The 14,289-nt window shown below is 41.7% G+C and overlaps 1 protein-coding gene across 1 annotated transcript in view; it reads left to right on the top strand.

Moving 5' to 3' along the window:
* Nucleotides 1–13,289, top strand: part of LOC135516102 (insulin receptor substrate 2-B-like) — a 32,648-nt gene extending 19,359 nt beyond the window's left edge. The window contains 1 exon segment of the mRNA XM_064940142.1: nucleotides 9,008–13,289. Coding sequence (XP_064796214.1) covers nucleotides 9,008–9,012 — 5 coding nt within the window. The 3' untranslated portion in view covers nucleotides 9,013–13,289.
* The last annotated feature ends 1,000 nt before the right edge of the window (nucleotides 13,290–14,289 follow it).

Consider the following 14,289-nt stretch of genomic DNA (forward strand, 5'->3'; position numbering starts at 1 on the left):
GAGGGCACGTTAACATATTTTCCCCCTCAGGAGACTGAAAAGATTTGGCATGTGTCACCAGAGCCTCAAAGTTCTACAGCTACACTATCAAGACCATCCTGATGGTTGCATCACCGCCTGGTATGGCAACTGCTCCACATCTGACGAAGGCGCTACAGAGGGTAGTGCGTACGGGCTAATACTTCACTGGGGCCAAACTTCCTCCCATCCAGGACCTAAACTCAGCAAAAAAAGAAATGTCCTCTCACTGTCAACTGTTTCTTTCAGCAAACTTAACGTGTAAATATTTGTATGAACATAAGGTTCAACAACTGAGACATAAACTGAACAAGTTCCGCAGACGTGTGACTAACAGTAATTGAATGTGTCCCGAACAAAGGGGGGGTCAACATCAAAAGTAACAGTCAGTAGCTGGTGTGGCCACCAGCTGCATTAAGTGGTTCTCCTCCTCATGGACTGCACCTGATTTGCCAGTTCTTGCTGTGAGATGTTACCCCACTCTTCCACCAAGGCACCTACAAGTTCCCAGACATTTCTGGGGGGAATGGTCCTAGCCCTCACCCTCCGATCCAACAGGTCCCAAACTTGCTCAATGGGATTGAGATCCGGACTCTTCGCTGGCCATGGCAGAACACTGACATTCCTGTCTTGTAGGAAATCACGCACAGAACAAGCAGTATGGCTTGTGGCATTGTCATGCTGGAGGGTCATGTCAGGATGAGCCTGCAGGAAGGGTATCACATGAGGGAGGAGGATATCTTCCTTGTATTGCACAGCGTTGAGATTGCCTGCAATGACAACAAGCTCAGTCCGATGATGCTGAGACACCCCAGACCATGACAGACCCCCCCCCCCCTCCCCATGTTTTTACACTGCTGCTACTCGCTGTTTATTATTAATGCATAGTCACTTTTCCCCAACCCAATGTACAAACTACCATGACTAACTGGTACCCACGCACATGGACTCTGTACAGGTACCATATATAGCCTTGTTACTGTTTTGTAATTTGATTAGATTATTTTTAAATTACTTTATATAGTCAATATTTTCTTAACTTCATTTCTTGAACTGCCTTGTTGATTAAGGGCTTGTGAGTAAGCATTTCACGGTAAGGTCTACCTACACCTGTTGTATTCTTCAAATGTGACAAATAAAATTTGATGTGAAATATCACTTGCATGTTCTGTTCCTTTGAATTACCATAATCAAAATGTGATTTCTGTCATTCTGAGCACCGTTGCCGGACACCCTAATCAGGTTACGCACCCACTGAATATGGGTCCGGTAAATTTCTCAAATGTACAGGTAAATGAATGTGCTGCTGGTCAGATGTCCGGCGCCACATTTTCCTGTGTGTGCTTTCTGGGATAGTGTTGTCACCATACCAGTATCGCAATACTAGGAAGCAAATCATAAAGTGGACTGAATTTCTTGAGGAAAACGGTCCTAATGTTGGGGGAAAACTGCCTTATGTTGTCGCCCAGAGTCACATTTTAGTTTATTTTGCATGATCTAGCACACAATATTTTCCAAAAGTAGGCTTTAAAGGACCATAGTTTTTTTTTGTGCTTTGTTTTCTTTTTTTACCAAGGGAAATCTGGTATCGTAGTATCCTGATTAGTACCCTAGAAGCACACTGGTTTATTTTATATTTTTTATAAATGTAACCTTTTGTGTATGTGTGCCACCCCTCACCCATTATCTATCACCTGGCATTTGGCCATGACCACCTTGTCATGGGTGTTTCTGAGATGGACTGACAGACCTTTAAAGACACACACACACAGAGAGATCCTTAGGCCAAGTGGAAGGATTGCACTCCCCATTTCAGAGGAGATGAGCGGGAGGCAAGGTACTGAGTGTTGGGAAACCACATGGGCAGCCTGGTCGCTCCGACGAGACATAACATAGTACACGTTTTGTTTTTACCTGTACTATGTAACTCAAAAACGTATTATACAAATGTGTGAGAGACCGTGTTGACATGGGTGAATGGCATTACCACTAAGCCCATTTCGACTCCCATCGTTTAATTATGGCATTTATCTATTGGACTTGACCCGTTGGATGGAACTGACCTGAAGTTCTTAAACTACAGATGGTCGGAAGAAGAGGGGGAGAAAGAGCAAACGGAGTGGGAGGAAGAGAACGAAGGGCGGTGAAGCAGAGTAATCTAATTGGTTTTCAAGTGGGATTAATTAGTCTCCAATGTAGCTAGGTTAATTCCTTCTCTTCTTCCTCCTCCTTCTGGCATCAGCAGTCGTCTCAGGTCAATCTCGCTCCCTCTTTCACACTCTTTCTCCTTCCTTTTCAGTCCAGCAGTCTGTCTTCTCTGCTTATCCTGGGACAGTAGCGTTGGTGGCCATTTGACGTTTTAAAAGCCTTTAGTGACTGGGCTAACATTAGAGGTGTGTGTGTGTGCACGTACACACAGTACAAGTCAAACGTTTGGACACAGCTACTCATTCAAGGGTTTTTCTTTTTACTATTTTCTACATTGTAGCGAAGCCATCAAAACTATGAAATAACACATGGAGTCATGTAGTAACCAAAAAAAGTGTTAAACAAATGAAAATATATTTTATATTTGAGGTTCTTCAAAGTAGCCACCCTTTGCCTTGATGACAGCTTTGCACGCTCTTGGCATTCTCTCAACCAGCTTCATGAGGTAGTCACCTGGAATGCATTTCAGTGAACAGAATTTTTTTTCTTAATGCGTTTTAGCCATTCAGTTGTTGTGGCAAGGTAAGGGTGGTATACAGGAGATCCTTGGCTATTGGCTAATCAGGGACACTTAATTAGAGCTAGGGCTACTTTTTTCAACATTTTGTTAAAAATCGCGCAACATTTCAACGTCCTGCTACTCATGCCAGGAATATAGTATATGCATATGATTAGTATGTGTGGATAGAAAACACTCTGAAGTTTCTAAAACTGGTTAAACCACGGCTGTGACTATAACAGAACGTGTGTCTCAGGAAAACCCCAAGGAAAACTGATTACCCAAAAGAAAAAAAATATCAATGCGCCAGTTGCCTGTATTGTCTATGGCAAGAGAAAATAGATAGCTCCCAGTTGACAATTCCTACAGCTTCCACACGATGTCGCCAGTCTTGGCAATTGGTGTGACGTTATTCCTTGGTTCAACGAAGAGGCACTTCCTGTCATCACTGCATCACAAAGGAAGTTTTGGTAGAGAGAATATCAACCATCATCTCAAGACTTACTGCTATTGAATACAGATCTCCCCGTGATGAATTCGATCGCGTATTAACGTTTACTAATACCTAAAGTTGGATTACAAAAGTAGCTTGAAGTGTTTTTTGTCAAAGTTTATAGGCAACTTTTTTTAATAAAAAAAAAATAACGTTGCGTTTAGAAAAAGTCATAAATGGACATTTTGGGTATACAAGGACCGATTTTAATCGAAAAAATGATTGTGATGTTTATGGGACATATAGGAGTGCCAACAAAGAAGCTCGTCAAAGGTAATGAATGTTTTATATTTTATTTCTGCGTTTTGTGTAGCGCCGGCTACGCTAATTCTTTTGTTTACGTCCTCTTCAGGTATTTCGGGGTGTTGCATGCTATCAGATAATAGCGTCTCATGCTTTCGCCGAAAAGCATTTTAAAAAGCTGACTTGTTGGCTAGATTCACAACGAGTGTAGCTTCAATTGAGTACCCTGCATGTGTGTTTTAATGAACGTTTGAGTTTTAACGAGTGCTATTAGCATTTGGCGTAGCGCATTTGCATTTATTGTTGGTAAGGTGGGACGCTAGCGTGTCGGGTGGGCCAGAGGTTAACCTGTAAGCTGATTGACAGTTTACCTTTTACTGCAGATCCAAACCCAGACCTGACCAGAAGGAAAACGAGGATGGGCGTACCTGAATTTGTCCACTGATTTCGCATACATTAGTCTCAAATCATGGTGATGTTCACGTTGGGCCCAATTCTAGCAAACAAGTAGCAGAGACCTGAGGACACAATCCAACCTGGAACTGAGTGAGTAGTGTTTGGTCTGATACTATTTTGAAAGCCAAGAAGAAAAATAAAGTACATGACAATGATTTATTTTATGGGGACTGAATGCTGAGTTAAGGTTCCCAGGCTTGCAAGGACAGACCAGATCCAAATTAAATTGGCACTAAGGTGTGAAGTAAAAGGTGTCGAGGCCTTTGCACCCAGCAAGTGGCAGGAGTCTTCGAAGAATCCTCAGAAGCCCTCTCTTGCTGTTCAAAGACCATTCACTGGCATTTTCTACAATAAATCTGCCTCCAGAAATAAAAGCTTCTCCCAAGTGGGTGAGACACCTACTTCTGCTGCACTGCTACTTGGATTCCACCCGGTGATCTGTTCACCATCTACCCTGGCTTGTCTCCCCGTCTGGTACAGTTACCACCACACTCACCCCTCTCTCCTGAGCTACCGCTCGCCTCCAGCAGTCGCGCACTGTTGGGGCGAGTTACTCAACTTACAATGTCTTAAAGATGAAATGCATTTCTTGTGCATTTTGCTATTTGCCTCATGACTCCTGGATACTTTGCAGTCAGCAAACTTTCTTTACCCAACTGTGGGACAGACTGTTCCCACACTCGGGACGCTGACTCTCTATTTTGGTTAGACTTTTGGCCTCCCATCCTATTTTAACCACCTCTTGCCGGCTTTGTATTCATGTTACCTGATGGAAATGCTGTACAATATGATCTTGTTGCCATCTGATGCAGATGTCATAAATCAGCACTGCAGAGCTCTCCCTGTACTCTGCCGTGCCTTGATTGTATTACTGTTGATGATATCTGGAAATGTGCATGTACACTTGGGCTCATCTACTGTTGCTAGACCCAATTCTAACTTGTGCACTGATATCTGCTTCACTGATTTCTGCTCTTGTAAAAGTCTGTGTTTCTGCACGTTAACGCAAGAAGCTTATTACATAAAATGGATCAATTGGAAGTGTGGGTTCACAGCTCCAATCCAGATGTGTTGGTCATTACTGAGATGTGGTTAAGAGTGTTTTGAATACTTATGATAACCTTTCTGGTTATAACATTTTTCAGCAAGACAGATCTTCCTAAGGTGGGGGGAGTGCACTTCTTTTTTTTTATACTACCAAGGATTACTTTCAGTGCTCGCTTGTCTCCACCAAGTCTCCCCCCAACCAATTTGATTTGCTGGTTTTAAGCATTAAACTTTCAAATAGCTCTTTGTTGACTGTTGCTGGGTGCTATCGTCCTCCATCAGCACCAGTCTGTACCCTACCTGCCCTAAGCTCTCTCCTGGCCCCTTACACTAAGTCTGAATTTCAAGTTTTCATAACAACCGGCCTTTTTGGATGCCGATTATGGCCCATTACATTACAATCCACAAGGAAACTTTAGTAGGCTTAACCACCTGTTACGCGAGTCCGTGTCAAAAGGACCTTGTGGCTGTAAGGAGCCGAGGTAAGTTGCTAGCTAGCATTAAACGTATCTTCTAAAAAAACAAATCTTCACAATCACTAGTTAACTACACATGGTTGATATTACTAGGTTAACTAGCTTGTCCTGCGCTGCATATAATCGATGTGGTGTCTGTTAATTTATTGAATCACAGCCTACTTCAACTTCGCCAAACGGGTGATTTAACAAAAGTGCATTGCTGAAAAAGCACAATCTTTGCACAAATGTACCTAACCATAAGCATCAATGCCTTAAAATCAATACACAGAATATTTTTTTTTAATCTGCTTATTTAGTTAATATTGCCTGCTAACATTAATTTATTTTAACTTGGGAAATTGTCACTTCTCTTGCGTTCAGTGCAAGCAGAGTCGGGGTATATGCAACAGTTTGGGCCGCTTGGCTCATTGAACTAATTTGCCAGAGTTTTACGTAATTATGACATAACATTGAATGTTGTGCAATGTAACAGCAAGATTTAGATTTAGGGTTGCCACCCATTCAATAAAATACGTAACGGTTCCGTATTTCACTGAAAGAATAACTGTTTTGTTGACCATATTAATGACCTAAGTTTTGTATTTCTGTGTTTATTATAATTAAGTCTATGATTTGATAGAGCAGTCTGACTGAGCGGTGGTGGGCAGCAGCAGGCTCGTAAGCATTCATCCAAACAGCACTTCACTGCGTTTGCCAGCAGCTCTTAGCAATGGTGCTGGCAATACATAACCTAATGCAATAACCTAAAACTTCTTAACTGGGAATATTGAGGAGCTGGGAATATTGAACCACCAGCTTTCATATGTTCTCATGTTCTGAGCAAGGAACTTATGTGTTAGCTTTTTTACATGGCACATATTGCACTTTTACTTTCTTCTCCAACACTGTTTTTGCACTATTTAAATGTTACATTATTTATTTGAGACTAAATAGATTTTATTTACTTATTATATTAAGTTCATTCAGTATTGTTGTAATTGTCAATATATATATATTATTTTTTATATTTGGTCTATCAGTTTTTTTTGGTCCTCCAATAATCTGTATCGGTGTTGAAAAATCATAATCGGTCGACCTCTAATCCTGACTGTTATAGGCCCATTTCTATTGGAAAAACTTGTCAATCAACTGACTGGCATTCTTGATTTCTAGTATTCTCTCGGGTATGGAATCTGGTTTCTGCACAGGTTATGGATGGCACTGCAACCTTAAAGGTCCTCAATGATATCACCATTGCCCTTGATTCTAAGCAATATTATGCTGATATTTTTATTGACTTGGCCAAAGCTTTTGATAGAGTAGACCATTCCATTCTTGTGAGTATTGGTGTCTCCTGAGGGGTCTTTGGGCTGGTTTGCTAACTGCCTCCGAGTGCAGTGTATAAAGTCAGAATCTGCTGTCTCAGCCACTGTCTGTCACCAAGGGAGTACCCCAAGGCTCGAGCCTAGGCCCCACGTCTTCTCAATTTACATCAACAACCGCTCAGGCAGTAGAAAGCTCTCATCCATTTATATGCAGATGATATTCTTATACTCAGCTGGCCCCTCCCTGGAATTTGTGTTAAATTCTCTACAACAAAGCTTTCTTAGTGTCCAACGAGCTTTCTCTACCCTTGAACTTATTTGGAGGTGTTCAGAACAAGGTTGTGGTCTGGTAAGAATGCCCCTCTCCCCACCGGTGTGATTACTACCTCCTGAGGGTTTGAGCTTGAAGTAGTCACCTCATGCAAGTACTTGGGAGTATGATTAGATGGCGGTACACTGTCCTTCTCTCAGCACATATCAAAGCTGCAGGCTTAAGTTAAATCTAGACTTGGTTTCCTCTATCGTAATCGCTACTCTTTAACCCCAACTGCCAAATTAACCCAGATTCAGATGACCATCCTACCCATGCTAGATTAGGGACTTAATTTATAGATCGGCAGGTAATGGTGATCTGGAGCGGCTAGATGTTATTTGCAACCAATGCACCTTATAGGACACATCACTGCACTCGATACTCTTCTGTAAACTGGTCATCTCTGTATACCCGTCGCAAAACCCACTGGTTGATGCATATTTATAAAACCCTCTTAGCCTCACTCCCCCCTATCTGAGATATCTACTCCAGCCCTCATTCTCCACATACATACAATTCTGCCGGTCGCATCCTGTTACAGGTCCCCAAACACACATCCCTGGGTCGCTCGTCTTTTCAGTTCGCGACTGGAATGAGCTGCAACAAACACTCGAACTGGACAGTTTTATCTAAGCTTTATCTCTTCATTCAAAGTCTCAATCATGGACGCTCTTACTGACAGTTGTGGCTGCTTTGTGTGATGTATTGTCGTCTCAACCTTCTTGCCCTTTGTGCGGTTGTCTGTGCCCAATAATGTTTGAACCATGTTTTGTGCTGCTACCATGTTGTTGCTACCATGCTGTGTTGTGTTGCTGCCTTGCTATGTAGTAGTGTTTTCTCTCGTTGTGAGGTGTGTGTGTGTGTGTGTGTTGTGTGTGTGTGTGTGTGTTGTCCTATATATTGTCTTTATTTTTAATCCCAGGCCCCCATTTTCCTTTTTGGTAGGCTGTCATTGTAAATCACAATTTGTTCTTAACTGGCTTTCCTAGTTAAAGGTTAAATTAATTCAAAGTTGAGGTAAGTAGATTTAACATGGACTTAGCATAATAAAACACTTAAGTATTTTTTTTGTTTGTTAAAGGAATAGTTTGGGATTTTGGCAATGAAGCTCTTTATCTACTTCCCCAGAGTCAGATGAACTCGTGGATACCATTTGTATGTCTGCTTGCAACTTAAAGGAAGTATGCTCTCTAGCGTTTACACTAACACTAGTTAGCAAATGTGCAATGACTGGAAGTCTATGGGAACAGCTAGTATGTAGACTTCGTCATTACTCTAATCCTAATTAGCACTGAGTTGCGAAATGACATCTTGTTTCCTTCATACTGTACACAGCGACTTACAAATGGGTGTCGACAAGTTCATCGGGCTCGGCGGAAGTAGATAAGGGGCTTCATTGCCAAAGGGGGTCAGTTGAGGCTGTTGTACAGTAGTGTCCAGCAGGGGTTGGAGCCTGAGCATATTGTTATGGTCTAAGTAAACTGCTGTAAAAGGATCCTTAAGACCTCTCTCCATCTGTTTCCCCCATCTCTCCTTCCTTTACACTCTCGCTCTTTCTGTGTCCCCATCTCCTCCCACTCCTTTCTCCATCCCCCCCTAACAGACAGACAGAAAGCGTTAGCCAGCATTCCTGTCGCTCCAGCCCGTCCACAGCTGAAGCCCTCTCTCAAAGCAACTGTATTGTGACCCAGCAGCCATTGTTATAACAGGACAAAGCCCCTATCAAAGCCCTGCTCAGGGTCAACTGGGGCCAGCCTTAAAACACACACGCACACAGGCACGCACGCACAGGGGAAAATATACGCACACGCTTTAGATACAGGGGATATGTGCAGCCAGAGCCCAGCCTAATCCATTGCCAGAATGTGTGTGTACCACGAAGGGACATGCTTCTTTAACTTTTTTTGCTGAAGTTGATGCTCTCTCTCTCTTTCTCTCTCTCTACAGAATGAAGATGGATGGAGGGATCTGATCTGAGATGGAGTTTCTGTGGTGTACCCCTCTAGCTAAATCCCTCCACCGCCACCCTTTGACCTCGACCCCAAGGCTGGCCCTCCGCCACCACCTTTCAGCCTCGACCCCAAGGCTGGCTCACAAGGTCACGCCCCCTTTGAACCACAACACCACGAAGACGGCAGAAGACAGAAGGCGCTCGCATTTTAGTCTTTATATATATATAATTTTTTCTCTTTTTTTCGTCAGTGGCTGGTTTTGAGGCTGCTCTCTCTCTCGTCGTTAAAGGACTTTAGATATAAAAACATTATTTCTGATCTACAGCACAAAAAGGGAGCTTCGCTCAAACATGGTATCGCTGTAAGTTAATAATAATAATAATAATAGCCAAATAATACAACTCTTAGACTGGGTTGAGACTGGTCAGTAGAGTTTACTCTATAAAGTATTACTCTTATCTTAGAGTTTACTCATCTTCTCACTGAGAAACTGCTACATGTATTTAAAGCCACATAGTGCATTTGTTATCCTGACATGGTTTATTTAGTATTTTTCTATTAGCAGAAAAGGGTACTGGACTCGACGATAGTCCCAATATTTTCCATAAAAGACGCAAGTACTTTATTTCCACTCAAGGGCCTTATTAGCACAGGTCTGGCTCAGATGTATGGAGATATATACACATACACACTTTCACTTGTCTGTGTTCTTCAGGCCACAGCCAGGGCCGTAACCAAGGTTTTTGTGAGGTCTGGATTTTTTTTTTTGAGGGGGTGGGCGTTGAAGCTCATTTACTGCATTTCTGTACAATTCAAAAAAAGCTATTTGTAGAACAGCAAAACAAGCAAAAATGACCACCGCCATTATCACCTTGGCTGCTGAAGGTTCATTCATTCACCTCAGTCGATCTACAAACGTATATTAGCTATACAATTGTAATGTTATATCCCTGAAAGGGGGGGTGAAATAGGAGGAATGTTTCAAATTGACACACAGCATCGGCAACTGTTGAGTCAGTTGTAATGATGAATTGAAGAAAATCACATTTTTACTTCTCTTTTCTCAAATTACATAGCATTAACGTTTGTATCCCTAGGCATTACTAATCAAGCTCTGCACAAACGCATCAAAGGAGCACACAGATCGTATTATCACATGCACATGAATTATTAGAATATTATGATTCTGTATCAATATCCAGTGATGTAGTGGTAAAAAAAGTGGGTAATGGGTAAACCATAAACTCCAGGGGTAAACAGTTACCAATATAAATTAAAACGTATGTCATTTTTAGTGTATTGTATTGTTTGCATTTCGAATGTAATGTCGGCCTAGGCCTGTAGGGAAGGTGGGCCATGTGGAGATGTTCATATTGAAACATATATATTTTAAGTTCCTAACCTGTTTAAAAGATTAGTACAGATTTTCTCAGGGGGGCCCAGACCCAAGTTTGGGAACCACTCCTCTGCTTCCATTGCAGCCTGCCTCAACCTTAACACTTGAGTGCCACATCACTGTCTGTTTCAGTAGCCTACTCTCTGTAAAGCAAAGTTATTGTGAGATCTTAACCTATTTTTGTTTTTTTGCTCCTGTTGAGGTCGGCTTCGTTTAACATTAGCTTCATCCTTCTCGCTGGCCCCCGGCCTGTGCCACAAGAGGGCAAAGTTAGCTGTTTGAGAGCGTGGTGAATGTGCTGCTTAAAAGGAAAATCTGGGGAGGAAAATCCAGGGGACGCAGGCGAACATAACGAACAAACCACTGTTCCTGATTCCACTCGTTCGCAAAGAAGCCGACGTGATTTAAAAACAGCCAGATCAAGAATGTAAGCGTTCTGAATATTGCTTTCAGCATTGATCAAAGCTCAGATGTTGACCCATAATAGATTATTTTTATTAGAAAGAAAATGAGAGGTCCGGACCGCTGTGCAGTTACGGCCCTGGTTACAGTGACTGACCACACACACACACACACGATGCCTCCTGTTGCAGTGACTGACCACACACACACACACGATGCCCCCTGTTGCAGTGACTGACCACACACACACACACACGATGCCCCCTGTTGCAGTGACTTACCACACACGATGCCCCCCCCCCCCCCAAGGTGCAACATACACACACCTCTGCCAGCCCCTAACTTCCCTGGTTACGCACCGCTGGACCCCTCCCATTGCCAAGCATGTAGGCTGGCTGTAGTTAGGGAGAGATTGCAGGGGAGTGAGGGTCTATCTGTTTTCAGGATATGCCAGTAAGGCACAAGTAAGGTCAAATACGTTGTCTAATATGTTGCTTGGAATCCGTGCGCCATTTAACAGAGGAGTGATCAATTTACCATCCTAACTGAAAGACTGCTGTAGGTTTTCCTCTTTAATTTTCTTTCATTTCAGTATTTTGACTCGTGTGCCATGCCTTTAAAAAAATATATATATCCCTATCCCTAAAAAAAAAAAATGTACCCTCCTGTCTCCCTTCTGAAAGGCTGGAAGCAGTGAGTTCTGCTAGAGTACTGTTGTGTATTTTTCTGTGCAATCTCTATCAGCCTTTTATATAGCTAACCCACTCTATGGGTGTAGGTGGGAGGAATGGGGGGGGCAGAGGGAGATGATGTTTGTGGCACTATCGATTGCGTGACTGGAGTGTTCATTTTATTCGCTCGCCTGATTATTCCCTCGCTTCCTTCCCCCTCTTTCCCTTCCCTCTTTTTCTAGATCCCTTAGTCATTTGATATGATGACTGAACCAAAATGTCAGTGAGAAGAAAAGAAAAAAAGAGCTTGACGCTTGTTAGGAAAGGGGGGGAGGGGGGGGGTTAGAAGGGCTCAAAAGTATCATGGTACGTCTTGTCGGTGTGTTAACTAATGTATGAAGATGATGATGATATATTTGTTGGTGCAGAATAATGGACTGTGGAAAAGGTTGACACCCACCCGAGTGTTAAAAAAAAAAAAAAACTTTCAACAACACGTCAGATCCCATTTGGTACAACCAATGTCTTATATGGTACTCTTGCGGTGCACAGAACCTACTGTTACTGTATGTTATGGAAACTGAACCGTTACTATACCTACCCAAGGCTGAAACCATAGAACTAGAATCCTCATCATTCTAATTCTGTGGTTGAAACACATTTTAAAGGCTGTACTACGATTTCATTTAGTTTTTTGGTTACGCTGCAGCGCTTTTCCGCTATTAGATTTGAACAATACAAAAACTTTATTTGGCAAGACTTTCTGTGATTTAAGAAGTCTTACTTTAATCAATTAAATAAATCAAAAAAAAGGCTTGATTATCAATACTCATATCAGCCTTGTTCTGTACTATTTGGTGGATGATGATTCTACTTTGTTCTGTTGATCTATTATAGGCCAATATGGTCGGATCCCACACTTCTTACACTCGATGTATTGGACATGCATTCTCAGTAGTGTGCTACTAGGTGTGCATACTAAGTAGTATGCTAGTGTGGATGTTGGGACAGAGCCGTAGAGTTTTGAGTAAACAATAATAACAAACCTTTTTTAGGAAATAATGGGGAATATTCTAATAACTACATAATATATTACAGAGGAACTACACGGTACTGCATAAATAAATGTGCAACAGTATTTTTATTTTTGTTTATCTACTTCATAGAAAGAGCAGAAGTTAAATCTCCATAGTTTTTTTGGGTGTTGTGTTGATACATTTGAACACTTAAAGAAGGGGTTTAAAATAATTTTTAAGCTAAACGGAGACAGTGAGAGAAACTTGTTTTCAAGAGTATGACGATGTAGACACTTGGCAGTTTTGTAAAAAAAAAAAAACAGAAAAATAAAAAATTACCTCTGCCTGATGTTTTTGTAACTTACTATTTTATTTGCTGCTGTGTAGTATTACAAAATAACCAGTTTGAATGCTGTTGATCTGATGGCAACCATGACGATGTCATTTTCATTGCTACCTGTGTTTTCTTTCAGAATTGAATGGCATTGTCATTTAGCTTTATGGAACAGACAGTTCTTCATACGGTGGAGGTGTTAATCCTCATGTGCATTATATTTCTCTGCAACGTATGTCCTTAAGGGGGGAAAAAGGTGTTAAAACAACAAAAAAGAAGAGAAATTATTTAAATATGATAGTATTTTTTTCATGTTAATTGCGCCTCTTTTTTTTTCTCACTTCATGGGAGATGAGGTGAAGTCCTAGTGGAGGAATTTGAAGCACAGTGTTTATATTTATCCAATTTTTTTTGCTTTCAATAGAGCTATTGCAATAAAAGTGTTAATGTACATCTTACCACCTCAACTGTCCCTCATTATTTGTGTGTGTGTGTGCGTATTAGTAAGCCTCATCTGAGCCAGAATGGCTAGAGTTTCTCTACTGTTTCTGGAGTGTAAGCAGAGTTGATGTACAAGTACAGCAGTGAAGGCTGCTGAGGAGGATGGCTCATAATGGCTGGAATGGTATCAAACACGGTTTCCATGTGGTTGATACCATTCAATTGACTCCATTCCAACCATTTACTAGGTGTCATCCTCCCCTCAGCAGCCTCCACTGAAGCACAGTATACACACAGTCCCCTGTCCAGGGGGTATGGTGTGTACTGCATGTCATAAGTTGACTCTTTGGCCAATGCACAGTGACTCTGCTTCAAAAGGTCTATACCCAGACTGCAACTGGCCAACAACAGCCACTGACTTCTCTAAAATAAAATGTTGACCTTCTAACAGTTGAGTGCTCAAGTTACCTTTTGGCTCAAACAACTTATACCAGTGTTTTACCAACTGTTCCGTTTAGTTGTCTACTATGATCAAAAGCGGACCCAGACAGCAGTGGAATTCGAACCCCTGCCCCCAAAGAGATTGGAGCGCCTTTAGACCACTTGGCCACACTATCACCAAACCTGTCACAACTTTGTTTGTTTTGGCAATCCCATGATATCCTATCAAGTCTAGATCTACTGAACTTGTAACCGTTGTGCACATTTCACACTAAATATCTATGTGCCATTTCTGAAAAGACTGCATGTACAAATATATTGTTTTTTTTTTTTTTGCCAAACCTTCCCGCACAAAGCCCTAACCTGCAAGGAGAGTAACCTAAAGAGTCCCTGCAGTCAGCTGGTTTTGGCAACACAATTGCAGCTAACCAAATTAAGAGAGAACAAAAAGAGAACTACTTGACACAATGAAAAAATAAAAATCGCATACAGCAAAATACTTGAAATAATTGATTGACCACTAACGTGGGTCCAATGAAATGAGAGCTGGGCCATTGTAGGCCTGTAGGGTACTTC

The sequence above is a fragment of the Oncorhynchus masou genome, chromosome 27 (assembly GCF_036934945.1).
Source record: "Oncorhynchus masou masou isolate Uvic2021 chromosome 27, UVic_Omas_1.1, whole genome shotgun sequence".
NCBI classification, from domain to species: domain Eukaryota; kingdom Metazoa; phylum Chordata; class Actinopteri; order Salmoniformes; family Salmonidae; genus Oncorhynchus; species Oncorhynchus masou.